The 18,853-nt window shown below is 43.9% G+C and overlaps 2 protein-coding genes across 6 annotated transcripts; both read right to left on the reverse strand.

Moving 5' to 3' along the window:
• Window positions 1-256: 256 nt before the first annotated feature.
• sesn2 (sestrin 2) lies at window positions 257-9,036 on the reverse strand. 3 transcript variants are annotated; one of them, XM_047605542.1, is made up of 11 exons: window positions 7,996-9,026; window positions 6,671-6,736; window positions 5,021-5,209; window positions 3,551-3,733; window positions 2,515-2,742; window positions 2,287-2,419; window positions 2,077-2,192; window positions 1,888-1,971; window positions 1,260-1,366; window positions 1,020-1,164; window positions 257-779 (listed from the first exon to the last, which is right to left on the reverse strand). In XM_047605542.1, exons 1-11 carry the CDS (start codon window positions 8,335-8,337, stop codon window positions 693-695), a joined length of 1,680 nt encoding a protein of 559 aa, XP_047461498.1. In that variant the 5' UTR covers window positions 8,338-9,026; the 3' UTR covers window positions 257-692. The 3 variants fall into 3 exon arrangements, with proteins under 3 accessions (XP_047461498.1, XP_047461500.1, XP_047461499.1); XM_047605544.1 differs by lacking the exon at window positions 7,996-9,026 and adding an exon at window positions 7,507-7,672; XM_047605543.1 differs by lacking the exon at window positions 3,551-3,733 and having other exon boundaries at window positions 7,996-9,036.
• An 823-nt stretch (window positions 9,037-9,859) lies between these two features.
• Window positions 9,860-14,531, reverse strand: matn1 (matrilin 1). Of its 3 annotated transcripts, none has more exons than XM_047605547.1 (10): window positions 14,220-14,529; window positions 12,903-13,087; window positions 12,645-12,809; window positions 12,336-12,558; window positions 11,379-11,501; window positions 11,110-11,282; window positions 10,792-11,023; window positions 10,550-10,702; window positions 10,364-10,438; window positions 10,063-10,257 (listed from the first exon to the last, which is right to left on the reverse strand). In XM_047605547.1, the coding sequence occupies exons 1-10, from the start codon at window positions 14,305-14,307 to the stop codon at window positions 10,208-10,210; spliced, it is 1,467 nt and encodes a 488-aa protein (XP_047461503.1). In that variant the 5' UTR covers window positions 14,308-14,529; the 3' UTR covers window positions 10,063-10,207. The 3 variants fall into 3 exon arrangements, with proteins under 3 accessions (XP_047461501.1, XP_047461503.1, XP_047461502.1); XM_047605546.1 differs by having other exon boundaries at window positions 11,379-11,519; window positions 14,220-14,528; XM_047605545.1 differs by lacking the exon at window positions 11,379-11,501 and having other exon boundaries at window positions 9,860-10,259; window positions 10,365-10,438; window positions 14,220-14,531.
• Between the last annotated feature and the right edge of the window lie 4,322 nt (window positions 14,532-18,853).

Here is an 18,853-nt window from a genome sequence, read left to right on the forward strand (position 1 = left end):
CGCCTAAGTAATGTTCACGTGTGAGGTTGTTCACCTTTTTATTATCGAGCTGCACTTCATATTTCATAATTTCGTACTGGCAGAGCGTTTCTGTTTCATCCTGAAAGATTTTTCTACCTGATATAGCAGCGCCGTCACAATTTATTTTAAAGTCTTTGTCGCCACCTTCGGGTCCGTCAATGTTACTCTGTACAGTAGAAATTGTACAAGACTGCGGAGTTAAATGCGTAGAACAAACTCACAACACATTCTTCGATTTTGATAACAAAGTTTTTATTGTATATAAAAATACATGTTGTTTTGTCTTGTTTTATGGCAGAAGCATGAGTAGTAATGCTGTGCCGACCTGTATTCGTCAGATAAACCACAGAAGTCCTGCTGTCACTTAAATAATCACTTAGTTTTAGCTACATTCACAGACAACAAGCACGTCCTCTATGACAGAAATGTGTGCAAGACATTCGAGAGAAAACTCAAGGCTCAAGAGGGGAAACAAAACCTGATACACTTCAGTGCAATACAAGTAACAAATTTTAAATATATCTAATCTCCCAGTAGCAAAGCAGCATCAGAACATTAACACTGAAACATACGATATGCTCATATAAACATTCACTGTAGTGTGTGTCTGGTTGTGTGTGTGTGCAAGATCATCAAAGCTGGCTCAGAATCGATGCTACTATGTGTGAGTGTCATCTCATGTAGTGTGTGATGGCTCGTAAAGTATAAAGCAGGGCAGCCTGTAGCCGGGCTTCCATCACAATTAGGTTCGCATGAACCTGCAAAAACAAAAAGAAGGAAAAAGATGGAGAAAATGTGGGTTATTATCGTCAGGTCCGCGATATACTTTCAAGTCCTGCATGTAAAGCTTCCTTCTCTGATGACATTTAAAAAGGAAGGAAAAGAAAGGACACAGCGAAATGCCAATTGATTGGTCCTTTGTTGAAAAGGTAGAGACGACATGTTAAAATGTCAAACGGTTTGTGACTGAAGAGGTGCGCGTTTGAACTCGTCCTTACCTTTTCAGAGGGCCTGAAGTGTCTCCAGAAGGCGTGATAAATGCGCGTTGTGGTCTGCTCTGGGTGACAGGCCATGGTTTTGACAAACACCTTCAGAGAGCGCTCCAGCAACACATTCACGCTGCCGTAGTCGTAATCATCGTAACTGCGAAACACAGATTGACAAAATGTGTTGGCCACACGGCAGGTACATGTTACTTTTGGCCGCGCACGCTTGACGGCTGACGGCGCCGTACTCACCGAATCCCGTAGAGGCAGTGGATGTAGTTCCACAGAGCTTTTCTCAGAGTGTGAGTGTCCACGCCCTCGTGCATGGCCATCCTGTGGTAGGTCATGTTGCTCACCACCTGCAAAGTCATTACTTGTTCCTTAATTTATCCGTCTTCCAATAGTTATTAGTAATTGTTATCCATAGACTGTACATAAAGATGGGCTGAGGCAACTCCTCAAAAGTTGCAGCTGGCTGTAGTATAGACTCTAAAGCCTGCCCCCAAAGTACACATCAAATCATTTTGTCTCAATGTTGGTTTCTGTTACCAGTTCTTATCATGTTGTGGCATGTCCAAGAGTTATTTTTTAATAAGTTAACAGCAACTTAATTTTCGACAACAGTACTTGTGAAGCCTTAAAATTAAGTAATGAGGCGAACTCATTTGGATCTTTTGTTACAGGGCACGTATGAGGAGTGAGTTGTTCAAACAGAGAATGACTTTTTCTTCTCAAACGGTTTCATCAAAGTCTTGTTGAAAGACGCACAGTTGTACAGCAGTATTTTACTCAAAAGGCAAATTTTTAAAAATATATATTGCATTGGGAATCACTGCTTTTCAGTTGTAGCGCGCTTCTATGTGGTGAAATGCGGCGGTACCTGAAATTTCTCATCCAGGAGCTGGCCCATGTCTGGCAGTAGTCTGTTGAGCAGAGAGTATCCGTGGTCCTCCCAGGAATAGTCCTGCACAAGAGACACCAGCATTAATGAATCTGTCATCTGCGATGATGCAGTGTACGTACACAGTAAAAATGTGTTGCTGTGGTGTATCTATGTTATAAAATATACCTGTGCTCTCATAGTAGGTGGGGACTGCTCTCCTCTGGGGGCAAAGTCTTCGTATCTGAACTCAGGTTCCTCCACCAGACACAGCACCAGGTCAGGTGGGGCTCCCCGTACCACCGCTGAAAGCAAACAAACAAACAAACAAAAAAAACCCTTTAGAGTCAGGAAAAAGTCATTTACGTGAATGACAGAGTGACGCGGTGGCGTTTGTACCTGTTGGTATACTTTCACTCCTCTCTCTCTCAAACCGAGTAGCCATCTCCTCCTGTGTACACTCCTCCTCCTGCTGCTGCAGCTCCACCATCCTCTTCATCAGCACCTCCACCTCCATTGCTCCGTCAACTGTCTGAAGATGAAAAACAAACAAACTTAGTTTAGCTGTCACTAAACCAGCTACTCACACCTTTTGTCATCTTGGACATCTCGAGCTTGTGATCTTGCCTCCTGCCTGCCGTCTTCGTGCGCGGGGCTGTGAGGGCTGTGAGGGCTGCGGGGAAGGTGGCTGGGTGATGGAGGTTGGAAGGTGTAACCTCCAGTGTGGTCAGGTTCTGGGTTTAAACCGCAGCCCCACACAAAGGAGCAGAGGGAGTGAGCGTGCGCCATCAACACCACGGCGTGTATTAGTTCAGCCAGTGACCAGCGAGGGTCTGCCCCGGGACACACCAGCTCCTACAGGGAAGAGAGGTAAATAGGGCAGGTAAGTAGAGCCGAGACTTCTACGTTAAGTTTATAGCCAAATAAACTCATGGAACGGTGCCAAACCACTCCCGTATAAGCTAAACCTTCCCCCCAGCTCAGTCATAGTCATCAGTTATCTTCGTTTCAGGAGCACAGTCAGTTGCTTAAAGAAGCTTTGTTATCAAATCCTAATGAATAATTCAACCCTGCATGATACGACTTAATTACTGAGGATTCTCCGTCATCCAGGTCAAAGCTAAATTTGCTAAGCTTGGAGTCCAGCTGCATTTGTTTCTGCCTGGCGTTAGATTAGCCTTAATAAGTAAATTAAAAGCCACAGAGTCAATAAAGTTGTCAGACTTGACAAATAGACAAGTGTGCAATCTTTTGTACGTGCCGCAACCACTGTTTATCGACTTTTTATTTAGTTGGCAATTTCAACTGAGTGCCCTTATTTATTACTAAGATTTATGCATTTCCAAAATTGTCATTGGTATACCCTGCCATCAGCAAGTCCTGCAATCCTATGTGGCGCATTTTATAGCGGTTTAACAAAACCCATCATCATGACACAAAATGATGCTGACAAAAATGTCCGGTGTATTAATTTACTGCCCATTACAGGGTAAACTACTGAGCGTCCACTGAACCAGGAGAGGTGCGTCAGCGAGAGCGTTTGGACGCCTGTCAAAATTGTAACGTATTAAATCACATTACTATAATATGACAGTGCATGAGCAAAAGAGAGAGTTGGAGTGAGACTCAGACAGCGAGTGGGTGAGCTGGTGACGCGTCTGACCTGGATGTGCTGCTGTGTAATGAGCCAGGGTCTGTGTGCCAGCAGCTTGTTGAGCGTTTGCAGACTGCGGAGTTTGGTGGGAGCGTGCTCGAGGCCGCTCAGCCAGCTCTCTTCCCCTCCGGCCTCCAGGAAACCGGCGCTGTGCTGCTGCACCACGTACTGACAATGGTGCCGAGCCGCGGCCTGGGAGACATCAGGACGGGTCCAGGTTAGTGAGAAGGCAGTAAAGCTCCCATTTAAAACTGGGCTCCGTCGCTCTGTCCAAACTCACGGATATCAAGAGCTCAGAGGTCAGAGCAGCAAAGCTGCACTTGGACAAGTTGATCACTTTGAGTTTATTAAAGACACAATGGCAGATGATGTGAAGTGCGTGTGAGTGATGAGAGTCATAAAATTTTAACGCAGCATTTGCTACAGTTGTTGGATGCCCCTCAAGAAGATAATGACACTTTTTATTTACTGACTTTTCGCTCTCATATTTTATGGGCAATATATGTCAACTTTAACCACCGTAGGCCTCTGAAATGTACCTGCAAAAGCTGACTGAGATTTACTCCACAAACTAATCCATCTAATCTTCTACCAACTGTTAATTTTGACAGCAAATACATGGCGCCCAATTTGTCTCATTCCTAATGTTTTTTTTTTTCCCTGTTTAAACCTGTACTGCCCGGGATTGTGAAAGCAGTGTGTTGCAGGGGGAACCAGCATTGGAGCGATATTAATATAACTGTATCACCATGGTTATACCAGTGGAAACAGGAACCAAAGTACAACCATAACGTCACGGCTGCAGGCTGCAAGGTCAGCCATTATTTTGGATGTTAGGGGTGAAGAAAGTAAGAGCCAGGGCACTTGGAGCCCGTCACAGAGCAAATACAGGATTCAGAGGGTTTATAGCTGTTGTTGTTGCTGCTTCATTTGACACAAACACAATGAATATAGGTCGTAACTAGAAAACCCCATGGTCACTATCACATAGGCATACAAGTTTATAGTAGAAATTAGATCAGAAATTAAGAACTCCTTGAATGTCAGGATTTAACCCCAAGTGTCAGAGCTTGCAGCAATAAGCTGACATAAAATCAAACCAACAACGATCACATATTAAAAGATCATTTTTGGTCTAATCCAATAATGATCTGCACATCAAATCTAATTATTCACTTTTAAGGAAAAACGTGTTTACTATGTTTATTTGTTGTTCTTTCAATCAATGGCTGACCAAATCGATATACACACATTAGGTATTAACCTAGCTAGATAAAATCATTTTAAAATACAGTTGTGGACCAGTCTCATAGAAGCTGTTAAGTTCAACTAATTGCAAAAGAGTCTGCGACATTTGAGGGCCTTGTTCAAAGCAACTTTTATTGCCTCTGTAGTTAAATCTGGACATTTAGTGCAGCTTAGTGAAGTTGATCTGACAGGTGTCACTCATCAACAGCCATATTTCTGTGACTGTCTTACCATGATGGCGATGTAATGTCTCCAGTGTCGGGGTAAGGGGCCGTCCAGCTCCAACAACGCGTGCTGGGTCCTCAGGAAGCAACTGAGGTAGGCGGGGTGCAGCGCCATCACCATGGTGACGTGGTCCACACGGCCCAGTGAAAGAAAAGATTCAATGAGGATGTCCTGGTCAGAACCTTCTTTCAACATCTAAAGAGGAACAGAAAACGTTTACATCAGATGTTTCACAGCCAAGGAAGAGAACACTTCTTATGGCAGTTTTGTCTAAACATCGGAAACCTCAAAGTGGTTCAAATTGAAAACGGAGCAATTTTAGAACATTTTTTGCTCAGTCTGGACTCTAGGGAAGTGTGGTTGTCACTCACGCAGCCATCTTCGCTGCTGTGCACGGCAGATGGTTGAGCTGAGACTTATGGCTAACTGTCAGATTACTAAACCGAGCAGATGTGCCATACAGGAAGAAAACATCAGTCTGACTCATCACTCCAAAATGTCTGAGCCCGCAGAAAGATTTTTCACTGAACGCCAACATGCACGTCGTCCAGTCGGCTGTAATTGAGGGCTAGCAACCTGCAACATATGCTGCCAGGTTCCCACCCTCTTCACGTCAAAATAGATTTATTGACATGTGTTTTTACATCAATGCAAGTTGGCAATTTCTGTATTGTCATGGTTAATGGACCTGGACTTGGAAAGGGACTGGTTAACTTTAAGCTAGTGAGCCCTGAGGGTAACAGATGAATGGAGCCTCTTGATACTTACGGGTCACTATTGTTTTTCTGGAGCATGAGGTGTGGCTGCCAGGTGTTAAAAGAGGAGTGGAGGAATGCATCATTAGTCCCCCGGGGTGTTGTGGTAAACAACACGGCACAGAATAAGGTGGTGCTTTAACTATACCTTAAACTCACTCCCACTTCATCAATCTCAAGAGCCACTTTATCACAACACGGGTGCTCATTAGGACTGAGCTATTTTGGAAGTGGTGTGATAATGAACCCTTTCAGTGAGTCTAGAACAGCGCTTGAATCAATGCACCAAAATCAATGGACTTGAATAAAGTTTCTTCTCCTGGACCCTCGTGAGCTTCCTTTAAGAATAAAACGAATAAAAAAAAAGTTCTAAAAGTCGTAAATAAGCAGCCTTACAAAGCATAAAATGTCCGGAGCTGATAAAACACTTTATTCAGTGGAAAAATTAGAGTGAGTCACATATTAAAACCAGCGTCACTCATCAGCTTTGGCAACATAACACTGCCTCAGGTGAATCCTGAAGCAACAGCTTTGCAGTGTTGCAGCATAATATTTAGCTCCAGTGCATACAGTCTAACTGGTTATCAGAACATTTATGGGGGAATTACGCATACTAAAGAATACTGATAGCAACAGCTGAGACGAGTATTTATTTACAGATTTGTTTGATGGCAGTCTGCAACAACCGTCATAAAATCTAGAGATTAGACACGGAGGCCAGCTGTGTACTGCCCTGACACCAACACCAGAGACTACACAGTTAGCATTCAATGGATAAAAGGTTCCACGACATCGCAATATCTCAGTTTTTCATTAAGAAATCAAACATGCGATCACATAATTTCCAGAAAGAAAATAGAACCAGCAAATTATTATATTTATTAAAAAGTTATTTACACACCTCTTTTGCAGGAATAAAGGCACTTGGACCTGAAGCCAGGGCCCGAGGTACTTCAACTCCTTGTTGCTAGTGGCAATAAAAAAAAAAGACATACAAATTGTAAATATACCACACTGTAAAATAATAGTAAATATAATTATCATTAAATCTGCTCGTCTTGTTCTGTCTGACCAGCTGCCCAAAAGACAAAATATACTCACTTTACTATCACATAACATAAGGAAAATTCTCCTTGGCTCAAATATAGCAAATAAATAGTTTATTTGCATTGCCATGAATCTAGTAGTCTAGCTACTAAACTGGAGGTTGTGACTAAGTGATTTTCAAACCAAATACAATACAAAAACACTTTAATTGTCCTTCCGGGGGTAATTTAGGGCACGAATGTACCAACCTACAAAAAGGAAGAAGGACTTTAAGCAACTTCACACAGTGTCTAAACAATTTAGGGGAGACTGATGACAGTGGGCAGCCTATAAACGGCCAACACAGGACATAAAAAGTCAGAGTGCATGAATTTATTTCTTGCATCAGGACTGTTCACCAGTCCAATGTCTTCTGGAATAAAAATGCCCTTCAGTTTGTTTAACATTCAGGCAGTCTAAAAGGCATTCCTATTAGCTTTAGATTACAGTGGTCACAGAGACGCTGTGAGATATGAAAGACTTTAAGATAAATTAAAACTCTTGTCTGCAGGCAGCTTGAATCACCTTGAACTTGCCCAGGCCTATTTTGACTGCAGCTGCTGTACTATAACAGGAGAGCGCTGTTTCATAAGCCTCAGCCCCCATAAAACGCCGGAGAGTTTTTAACTAAACCCATGCGCTTAAACTCACCGACATCGCGGCCGTGCGGGCAGCTGAACGCCACGAGTCCTCGCGTGATATCTCTAATCCAAAGTTAAATTAATTTAAAGTGCGTCAAAAGCTGCGTTGACTTTCTGTTTCGAGAAACTGCTGTCGTTTTTGGGAACCTCAGTGGCGGCGGGGGTGTGTCTGCTGGGGTTTTAAAGCGCCGGGAGGGGGCGTGTCTGGCCGGATTGCCTGTTTGTGCGCACACCGCGGCTCGGTCTTGCATCACCTCCAGTTCAACGTCTGATGAAATATCTGGCAGTCCGGTGGCAATGATAATTATCACCACCAATAAGTGATGATCAGCCGACAGGTTATCAACAACTGCTGATAATGTCATACAATTTTACGTGAAACTCGCATAATGAGAACATTTATGGCTCCGACTATCTACCCACTGTGGCTGAATTAGTTCACATTAAATTGTTTTTTTTAGCTCCTTGTTATTGATTTCAACTCGTGTCCACAAATTACCTGAGCGGTCCGCAGCAGCTCGGCGGCTCTCCCTCGCACCTCCTGCAGAGGACACGATCTGGACAGACGAAGAAGATGCAGCAGGGTTTGCTTGCTCAGCCGAGCCGAACCGGGCCGGTCCAAGCCTAAGGACGTCAGCACCGCCTGGCTCAGCTCCTCCAGGGCTACAGACCGTTCCCCTTCGTCCCTGCTGCACAGCCGAGATAAGCTCTTCACCGTCGGGCCAGCGTCCGACTCCGACTCGGACTGGTGGCGACATGAACGCCCGGAGCTGGACACCTGTCCTGTTTTGTCTTCTCCATTAGCCTGGCAGGTAGAGCCTGTCCCGGGATTACTGGCCATGTCCTGGTCCCCGCTTACCTGGGTTACTTGAGCTATCAACGTAGGTTTGATGCTGAATACTTGAGGAGTCTGTTGTCCGTCTTAGTTCACTGCGCAATCATCTCTCTCTCTCCCACAAATCATTAACAAAGACGGACCACCTTCCAAGCAGCCGGTCACTTCACCTTTAAAACCACCGGCTCCTTCACCGTGAAGAAAGCCGGTTAGCTCGCAACGCTAGCTCCCTAGCCTAGCTGCTGTAAACAGATGCTGCAGCCCGTTGAAAAAGAACATTTAACAGCCGCTCGCTGCTACAGAAACCGCGACACAAAGCTGTGTACGCGGAGGACACTGCTCGAATACGGCACGCTTTAATTAAAGTTCAAATCGACACTTATAATAATTTACAGATTCCACCGGCTGCTTAGGTTCAGGTCGCTTCCGGTTCTCCCTTGTGACGTAATCGCGACGCGTTCGAAATCTTCCACTGATGAGCTCTGCCCCAGGACAGCAATTACTTTTGTGCTTAATTCCGGGATAATTCATATAATTGTGATTTAATATTTTCTGTTATTCTTTGCATTACGTCCATGCTCTTGGAGTATACTTAAAGTATTTATTTATTTGCTTTTTCCTAATCTTCTAAGGACCACTGCCTCCCATAGATTCACTGTATCTTACTACAAGTAATGTTTAAGTAAAATTACATACACTGGTTAATACCTGGGCGTCTGTAATACGTTATTATATAAAGTTTATTCTATAAACATAGTTGTTTTTTTTTTAATTAAACTGTTTAGCAATCAATGCTTTACGAACCAGTACATTTTCACATTTTTCAGAGCTTAAAGAGAGACAAAAGAAAAAAAAAGAAAATGGTAATGTAAAGACTTATTTTTAAGTGTCAGATCAGTTTATCATTGTGATGATCCAAACTCCTTCCACAACTCCACTCTAATACTGGGGTTACTACACCCCTTTATTAGAGGGAAACCCATGGATCAAGGTCATTGCACTAATCTGTTGCAGTAAATCTGAACCCATCCAGCTCTTCTGTTCCTCAGAGCCCATGTTCAGGAGCCTCTGACTATAGAAATATTTTGCTCCTATATAACAAATGAACTGAAACTACATGAAGAAGTGTATCATTTTCAGTGAGAGCATGTGTGTGTGTGTGTGAAATCTTAATTTGGAATATAATAGTTTCACAGTTTTATGTTTACTTCCTGAATCACCTTTATTTAGGAAAATAAAAAACATCAATGGCGTATCTTTATGATCAGACAAATATATTAATTTACCTGATCTATGAATATATATATATATATATATATATATATATAACATTAGGTAACTTTTTGTGGGGGTAGGAGAAGAAAGTTGAGAAAGATGAAAGGAGGAAAAGGGAAAGATGACAGTGACAAATAAACAGACAAACAAGTGAAGGTAATGTGCGGCTCCATTGACGTGACAAGGCACACAGAGCCTCTGGGGTTTCAGGAACTTCAACATTGTGGCATAAACAAAGAAAAACCCTTCAGTCTACCGTCACCGTTTCCCTATGAGGGAAGACTTTTATTAACAAACACACAGGCTGGCTTTGGAGGATGACCTTCGGAGCGCGCACACACACACACACACACACACAAAGGATGGTCCCCATGGCAACTGGCGCTTTGTGTCCCAGGAGACCCGAGGGTAGAAGGGTTGAGGTGGAGAGAGGAGGAGGAGGTTTGGGAGAGCTCAGGGTACAAGCAAGGGTCCAGGTTCACACACACACACACACAGGGGTCCCTCTTCAATATTTTACAGGAAGTAAACATTTTTTGTGTGTGTGTGTTTGTGTGTGGGTTGGTGTGCAGGTGTATAGAGGAGGGTGGGGTGCGAGCCCTCAGACGATTTTGTTCTCCAGCAGGGCGATCCTCTTCGACATAGTCTCTAGTAAGATTTAGTCAAGGACAGAAACAGTCAATAAGACAGACAATATAACAACAACATTTAAACACCCCTCACAGTAGCGTATTCTCAGAGCTGTCACAAAGGATATATTTTTTTGTTAGTGCCTGTAGGGCACCTTCTACTTTCTTTTGGAACTTTAGAAGGGAGTCACATTCACATGGGTCTGTGGGCGAGAAAGTGGTACAAGTTCAAGTTTTATTATACCAGTGTGCACACAGAAACAACAAATAACACAAGGATTTATTATGTTTGTAATTTAATGGAAACTTCTGACCTGGACAGACGTTAATCTGTAACTTCTTGGCGATCTGGGTCATAGTCTTGAAGTCAGCAGTGTAGAAGTAGTGCTCTGCAATAGGCTCAGAGGCAATCACTTTCAGCTCTTCCTCAACTGCATTGCCCACTCCAACAGCGTGCATCCTAATGCCTGCCACGTAAAAAATAAAGATGCATTTCATTAGTCTACTTTCACTACACGCACGCATCAACATTTTATTTTCCGTTTTCCCTTATTACCCATCTCCTTGGCTTTTTTGGCAGCTTCTCCAATGTAGTCCTGGCTGCGTCCGTCAGTGAACACGACTGCCACCTTTGTAACTCCGGGCCGTGCACCCTGACCGGGGGTGAAGGTGACGTCGGTGATATGCCTTATACCGTGGCCTGTCATGGTTCCTCTCTCCATGTAGACCATCTTCTTCACAGCATCTTTCAGCTCTTTTTTGCTGTTATAGCGGCCCAGGGGGAATTCCTGCAAATGAAAGGGATTGGGATGTTGAGAAGGGAGAGAAGGAAGTGATTTACCCTGGTGTTAGTATGAGCCCAAGGCATACAAACCTGTCTGACGGTGCTGGAGTACTGCACCAGTCCAACATGAGCCTGGCTCTCAGAGACGTCCAGCTTGTCTATGATCTGGTTGATAAACTTCTTGACCAGCTCAAAGTTCTCAGGACGTACGCTCTTGGAGCCGTCGATCAGAAACACCACATCCGTTGCAGAGTTGCTGCAACCTGGTGATGTCATAAGAACACACACGGCGGAGCATGTAACCGCAGGAGCACAGTAATCACATTTGGACAAAAACCTTCAGACACACACACACTCACCCCTGCAGCTGCGACCATCGTCCATGAGGGTAAAGCCATCTTTGCAGGCACACTTGTATGATCCTGGGCTGCTGATGCATACCTGCTCACAGTCATGATCCCCAGTAGCACACAGGTCTGACACTAGAGGTGGGGGTGGGTCTGTGTGTGAACGTGTGCATGCAGAACACACACGTTCACACAGTTGCATATGTAAAGGCACACACACACACACACACACACATACAAAGAGGGGGTGGGTGGTTGGGGTTAGAAGGAGAAATAAAACTATGTCAGTTGAGATCTAGCATCTATTTTTAATGATCCACTGTGACCTGCAGTTGACCTCGGGAATTTGTCATATGAGTGGACGAGGCACAAATCCAGTGGATCCTTAAAACAAACAGGTGGAAAAGATTGGAGTCGCCTGAAATTAGCAAAATCTGATTTGTTTTCTGTTCTGTTTCTAAGTGTGGCTCTTCCAATGACAATCCACCACTGCAATCATGCAGCTCTGCCCTTGGATGAAACATCTGCAGCGAGACTGGCTGCTGCAAAGACAGCAGTCAAAACTGCCGCAGACTGAGAGCGCCGGAGGGCATCTCTAATTAGAGGTTTAATGATTGTCACTAATGGATTGGTAATTACAGATAGATCAGTCTCGCCTCTTGGTTATGTGAGAGTCGACTGAAGAACAGGAGCAAATCTTGTTCCAAAAGGTTGTTTCTGCCCTGATGCCCCCATGCACTTCAATTTTTAAACAAGTCTGAATGAATGAGCTTGCTGGGGAGTAGCAGAGGACAAAAGGGAAGAAACAATAAACTGGAATGGAAAGGATGACAGCCCTGACACCTTACCCTCACTATAGGGCAGCCAGCAGACAGTGTTCTCCCGTCTTTGACTTTTTCTCAACCACTGACTAATCCCTCTTCTCTTGCTGCTAACTCTGCCCCTCTTCTTCCCCCACTCCCTTCTTACCACAGAAGGCCACCTGGAACTTCTTGGTGAGCTTCTCAATGACGCTGTAGCTCTCCACGTAGTCCACATGGTCGTCCAGGGGATCGCTGGCCATCTGCCTCAGAGTGCTCATGTCCACACGTCCCACACCGATGGCAAAAATCTCAATACCCGCATCTCTGGCACGCTTAGCTACGTCCTTCACATTGTCCTGGGGACGCCCGTCTGTCACAATAATGGCAACCTGTAACAAAAATATGACAACATGAATATCAGAATTGTGGGATGAGGTGGACTGCATGTGTGGACACATCTAAACATGTGCCAGACCTTGTTGATGTCAGGAGATTTGACACGAGCGCCCTCGGCCTCACTGAAAGCAATGTTCAGGGCAAACTGGATGGCGAGGCCGGTCATTGTTCCGGTGGACAGGGGCTCGATTTTGGTCACTGCCTTGATCAGCCCAGCTTTGGTGCGGTGAGTCTTCAGAGACACCTGTGGTTCCATGACAACAAAGAAACTCAGCTAAAGTAAGTGACATGAAAGGGTTGAAAAATACTTTTAAAAGATCTAAAACCGCATCCATACCTCGCTCTGGACACGGCTGGCGTAGTTGACGACCCCCACACGGGTGGCGTTGAGTCCAACATCGAGCCCCTCGATGACTTTAGCCAAGAATACTTTAACTTGCTCGAACTCTGAAGGACGAACACTGCGGCTGCTGTCGATGATGAACACTAGGTCTGTGGGACGTGTTTTGCACAAACCTGCCGCTGCACATGAAGAGAAATATAATTGTTATCCAAGAAAGTAAAACATAGTAGTGTGTAGATTTGTAAAGTATTCATCCTAATATTAATCTGAAAAGGTGGAAAAAAAATCAGGAGTGGAAAAAAAAGTGGGAGGAGCATGAGGAGAAAAGAGGTACTGAGAGGAAAAGGGTAGGTGTTGGAGGTTGGTGGGATGTATTTGGGAGGAAAGGGGTGGAAACAGAAAAACAGGACACGAGGAGGTAACGAGGGTGGAGCGAGGGAAAGGTGGAGGCAGAGATGGAGAGAGGACTGGCAGGAAAAACAAAGGTGAAGCACAGTAATAGATCAAATAACATTTCTAAGGGTATATATATAAATATATATAAAGACATGCTCCTGTGCATTACCAACTTCATCCATCTTTATTATTTAGTTATTAAAAAATGTGTTTTAGTTTAGTGAAAAACTGTGATTATATTTTCACGAAAATTTCAGACCCCAGTTTAGATTTTTACTCAAAACAACGACACTACAACATACAAGTATTTTCCCTGAACAGCTTTACATGTAGAGATGGAAACACTAGATGGAGCAACGTGATGTAATTGGCCGTTAACCGAAACTTCAAATATCACTGATCTCCCTTCTCACCCTTCACCTCTCTGCCTCCCTCCAGTCCAAAATGTGCACATTATTCATTTAACCAATAAAAATCATTACTGACAGTATTTCTGCCAGTGGGGCAGCACCAATTAAATATGGGAAACCATAAAAACTTTGAATATATCTCTCAAAGTTCTCAAACATTTATTTAAACTAATTTCAGAGGTGCCGGCAATAACAATATGAGATCTTTTACGTTTTTTCTCCTGCTCACTTTGTTCTCATTTACGCTGGTGAAACTGCTGATACAGCTACCACATAATGTAAGGAGAGGACTTCAGAGGAAACTTAAAAGATTTTAAAGCTGTCATTAAAACAACTTTTAGATGACTATATCTCACCTTTTGAGAGCAGTTTTTACATCTACTGAACTATTGTTCGGTTAAAGAGTGAAAACCAGTGTTGGATCCAATGCATCATGATTAAAACCCTCCGAGTCCTCGTTTAGAGTTAGGCTCTGAGTTTAAAGGTTAAAGGTCATCTTTCTTACCCATGGCAGCGGCCATGCGCTGGTCTGCAGTGGCATGAGCTCCTACGAGGCCAAGCAGCAGCAGGAAAAGCGGCGGGGTAGGCGTCATGGTGACAGCTAGAGGCGAGGGGTCCGAGCACGGGCGCACACGGTCCTAGAGTGAGAAGCAGGAAGGGCGAAGGGAGATCCAGGCGATGGGGACAGCCACAAAGTGAGACCGAGTGACTCTGAGCTGCAGGTTATCAATGCAAGAGCTTCACACACTCTGCCCACAGACACCCCCCTTCCACGGATGAAGTGTGTGCATGTGTGTGCGTCTGTGGGAAAGAGAGGGAAATACCAGCCCTGGGAGGACCTAAAGCAGTGGGCAGGGAAAGGTAAACACACCTCAATATGGCTACGACAGACAGGTAAGTGTGTATGTGAAGGAAGCGAACGTGCGTTGCGTGTGCGCTCCCGGTGCCTGAGCGGGTACAGTACGAGTGTGTGTCTGGCTGGGGGTACAGGAGCGGCTGGGGTTTGGTGCAGAGCGCGCGCCAATGCAGCCGCCCCAGGTTGGATTTGGCCAAAGCTCAAATAAACACCAACATGAATTCCTCTTTTCTCCCCGTGTTCCCTCGTATAGCAAACACGCATTTATGGTGCGGAAGTGAAGGAGCGCCGTCACACACAGCCGACAGTGTTCCCGCCGCGCCGCACGTTGGGATGTGTGTGCATTTCTCTATAAATTGAGGTATACAAGTCGTTTCCTGGCTTCTCAAAGTCAGCTCAGAGTCATATTTGTATTTTTCTGTCAGTCTTTTTGTCATTTTCCATCATTTCTCCTAAAGCCTTCGAATTTATCATATGAATGAGAAGGTGTGTCCGAACCTTTGACTGGTAGTGTACGTTCAGATTTATAACCATCGACACTCAAAAATAAACTCATGGTCGAGATTTTAGTGCTTCTGAACAGATGCTTCACCATCACTGTCCTGTTGTCAGGGAGGCGATGGCCCCCCAGTGAGTAAACACAGTAGGAAAACACACTTTCATCCATACGTTCACGTACACATCTATCTCTCTATAGAGTCCCCCCACACACACACACCAAACAGAGACCCCTCTTTTCCCTCCAACAACCCGCTCCACCCAACCTGCTCAACCCCGCATTCCACTGAACCCCCCCCCCTCCACCTTCCTCCTCCACACACACACCTCCATCCACACACAGGCCCCGAACAAGCCGCAATTGAGGGTGTTCTCTGGAAGGGAAAGGGGAGCTGAAGCTCGGTCTGTACAGTAACCAGTCAGACAGATTTCCTAAGCTGCAAATCCAACTGAACAGTGTGTGTGTGTGTGTGTGTGTGTGTTTGCGTGTGTGTGTGTTTGCGTGTGTGTGTGTTTTACAGTGGTGATGGTTTGGGGGGATGAAAGAGATGAGATGTTATTGCTGGACCGCGTGTCATCTCTGGGACCGGTTTGTTACGAGAAGGCTTAAACGAGAAGACACAACACACACACACACATATATATTTATGCAAACGCACGTGGCGGCACACAGTAGAAACTCACATACGGGTTATGTAACGTTGTCTACCTGGCAGGCCCGACAAACATAAACATAAGCAGGTAGCTTGAGGAATCGTACCCTCCATCAGCTTTTGTGAACTATTTCACAACTCCGTGAAATTTACTCTCTTCTCATCATTTGCCGATTGCAGCTGAAAATTAAAAAAAGTGGATTAGAACGAGCCCAAAACTTTAAAAGGACAAACTTTTTTCTTATTTAACACTAAAATCACGTAACTCTCGACCAACCAATCTAGTTGCAGTTTACATCTGTGTGGACATTTGGATATGAAACGTCATAAATTATTTGTTTTGTCCCATTAGACGTCTGTGAGATGTGAACGTAAGTAGCATTTGAATTCTTGGGGCCTTGAACGCTAAATTCTAAACCTTGACATTAATATTGGACACTTGTGCCAAGACTGAAGAAGTTACATTTTGTGGGTTGTTAGTGTCATCCAGTCATCCATTTAGAAATCCAAAAACATCATGTCTCCATGTAACCCATTATTGTTAGGCATCTTTACACTTCTGGTTATGTCTGACCAAAAGAAAATCAATCAGAAACCAGATTTTATTCTGCTTTTCAAGTGAAAACTGGCCATTCGAAGTCTGTTTGATAAATCTTTGGTGTTGGAAAACTGCAGCATTTATGAATCTTTTTTTTTTTTTTTTACATTTATTTAAGAAAGCAATTGGAATATTGATTAGTAAAGTGCAGCCACTGATTTATCAGCAATTAAATCATTTTTGATCGTCACCACAAACCCAATGATTTTCTTTTTTGAGTGATGTCAAAAAACATGCCTGTTTTTTCTGCCCTTCTTCTATTTACATGCTTGTAGCAAAACAGAATTCTAATATAAAGACATGGCATATTTGCTTTTTTACTGTTAAAGGAAATGTTCCTGTAAGTCCTCTTTCTCTGCCAACAGCCAAACCACCTTGGGGAGCTCAGTTTAGAAAATATTCTTCACAATGGTGCTGCCAGACCCATAGAGTAAACGGGAAGAAGTGTAAAACAAACAAATCCCTTCAGCTCAGCCACGCTGCATGCCATCAGACATTTTTACAAGAGACGACATTCAAATAACGCTGCTTCCAGATATTTACAATCAAGAGTTATTTTATATTTGCTAAATTTGAACCTTCTGCAGTTAGCCCTATGTGCATATCTATTTATTTCATCCATCAGGTTGTTGTTTTCAAGAGTCCCTCGACCTTATGTTGCCTCTTTCTCCAGTCCCTACCAAGTCTATTAGTCATATCTTCTAAAAACAAACTGAAGTCTATTTGCAGTACAGAGCCAAGCGACTAGCGGATCGTCCGATTCAGTTTTGTTACACAACCAACATCGTTACTTTGAATTCGTTGTATCAACAAACCTTATCCATTAATATCAATAAACTCCAATACTTGACTTGACCGAGCGGTGTGATGTTTTCTTTGACTTTTTTCCCCCCATTTAGCCGGCGTGTGTGCGTGCATACTGTGACAGGGTTTGGAAAGACTGTGAGGATTTCATGTTTGACCACATCCATAAATATTGAAACAAGTTGCCTTTCTTCAAATCTCAGAATACTGAGTAAATATTGACACGGTGGGATCGGTGTGGAGAGAAGCATCCCATACCTGAGCTCACACACAAGTATATATGCACTCACACACACACACACACACGTATAGACATGCGTAAAGGCCGACACAGACGCTGGTGCCCTCCAGCTGTGCTCTGAGCACTCTCTGTTCACACCAGGGAAGTCGTGGAAAAATTAATTACAAAGTTAAACCGACATGAAGCTCTCCTCAGTCACATGTGGGAGCTCACAGACACATGAATATCAACTATGTACACTGGCACCCGTGCAAGGCCAAAAGGAAGGCACAGAGTGTCAGACTTCACCGTCAAAAAATAAATAAATAAATAAATAAAATCCAGAGTTAAATAATTGCTGCACTAAGTTTGAATACGGCTCTTACTCTTCATGCTGGTGATGGAGTGAGTGTGTCTTTAAGAAATATTTCTGCACTGCAAATGAAGTTTGTGCGTGCGTGTGTGTGCGTGTGTTTGCTGCTCTTCTCCTGCCAACAGTAACAGCTCAGTAGCCAGTAAGCAGGAAGAGAGAGGTTCATTAAAAACCCAAATACTGCCCTTACATAACCAACAGTTCTGTTCATCCCAGAACCCCCTGTGCTGCAAACACACTCCTCCTTCATCCCCATCTTCTTCTCCCTCCCACGCCTGCTGGCAGAGCCCACCCATCATCCTCCTCTCCTCCCATAGCAACTGCTCATCTCAGCTCTCCTCCCTTGTTCCCAGACCAACACATTGCCTCGCTCCTCCATCTCCCCCCACCCCCCCTTTATCTGCTCCCTTGGTCCCTGCCACCTCCTCCTCATTCTCATCAAACAATTTCTTCTCTTACTCCCACATCATCCGAGCCTCACTTCAAACTTTACTTTAAGTACAGCAGGACTACGAATCAGGAATATTAACTAGAGTTAAAAGCTACTTGTTTAACTCGCACTACTAAGAGCAAAAATGACACACTACTCCCAGATGTCTTTTTTAAGCTCAGGAAAAAGCCTTCAGCTCTTTTAGAGGCAGAGTTCTGGGACTTCCTTTCCACAAGTCTTTCTAACTGACTTGCATACTGAGGTTAAACAGAGCGGAAAGTGTAGTAAGTATGAGATCACAACAGATGGCAACACAGATTAAGGATTTGGGCAGTATCAGTGAGGGTCTGAGACACCTCCGCTCTAGAGAGGACTCCGTCCTTAGTCTCTAATCCGATGGTGGATATCGCACATGGTGAGACATACTACATGTCTCACCACTTTTCACTATTCAGCAGAACATAATATTCTGTGTGTGTGTGTGTTCCTGAGCGGTCTATATTTGTTTAATTTAGAAATAACACAATTTACAATTACATTAAAAACCTATGTCTGATTACAAATTACATCACATTTTAATCTAATTTACACTGGACTGTGGATTAGCACTGAGACTGGGACTGTTAGAGACTAGAAGGAAGAAGCCATATGATAAATATAACTTTAAGAGCCATTATTTGTGCAGCAATTACCTTTAAAGAGGAAAT

The sequence above is a fragment of the Mugil cephalus genome, chromosome 14 (genome assembly GCF_022458985.1).
Source record: "Mugil cephalus isolate CIBA_MC_2020 chromosome 14, CIBA_Mcephalus_1.1, whole genome shotgun sequence".
In the NCBI taxonomy this organism is placed as follows: domain Eukaryota; kingdom Metazoa; phylum Chordata; class Actinopteri; order Mugiliformes; family Mugilidae; genus Mugil; species Mugil cephalus.

Excerpts from the sequence above, each read along its gene's own strand:
- sesn2 (XM_047605542.1), bottom strand. The coding sequence starts at position 8,337 with ATGGCCAGTAATCCCGGGACAGGCTCTACCTGCCAGGCTAATGGAGAA. Across the intron at positions 2,420-2,514 it reads ACGAAGACGGCAGGCAGGAG|ACAGTTGACGGAGCAATGGA; the intron begins GCAAGATCACAA and ends TTTCATCTTCAG. Across the intron at positions 1,367-1,887 it reads TCCTGGATGAGAAATTTCAG|GTGGTGAGCAACATGACCTA; the intron begins GTACCGCCGCAT and ends ATGACTTTGCAG.
- matn1 (XM_047605545.1), bottom strand. The coding sequence starts at position 14,307 with ATGACGCCTACCCCGCCGCTTTTCCTGCTGCTGCTTGGCCTCGTAGGA. Across the intron at positions 12,559-12,644 it reads AATCTCCTGACATCAACAAG|GTTGCCATTATTGTGACAGA; the intron begins GTCTGGCACATG and ends TTTTTGTTACAG. Across the intron at positions 11,283-12,335 it reads GTTCCAGGTGGCCTTCTGTG|GTTGCAGCAACTCTGCAACG; the intron begins GTAAGAAGGGAG and ends TGACATCACCAG.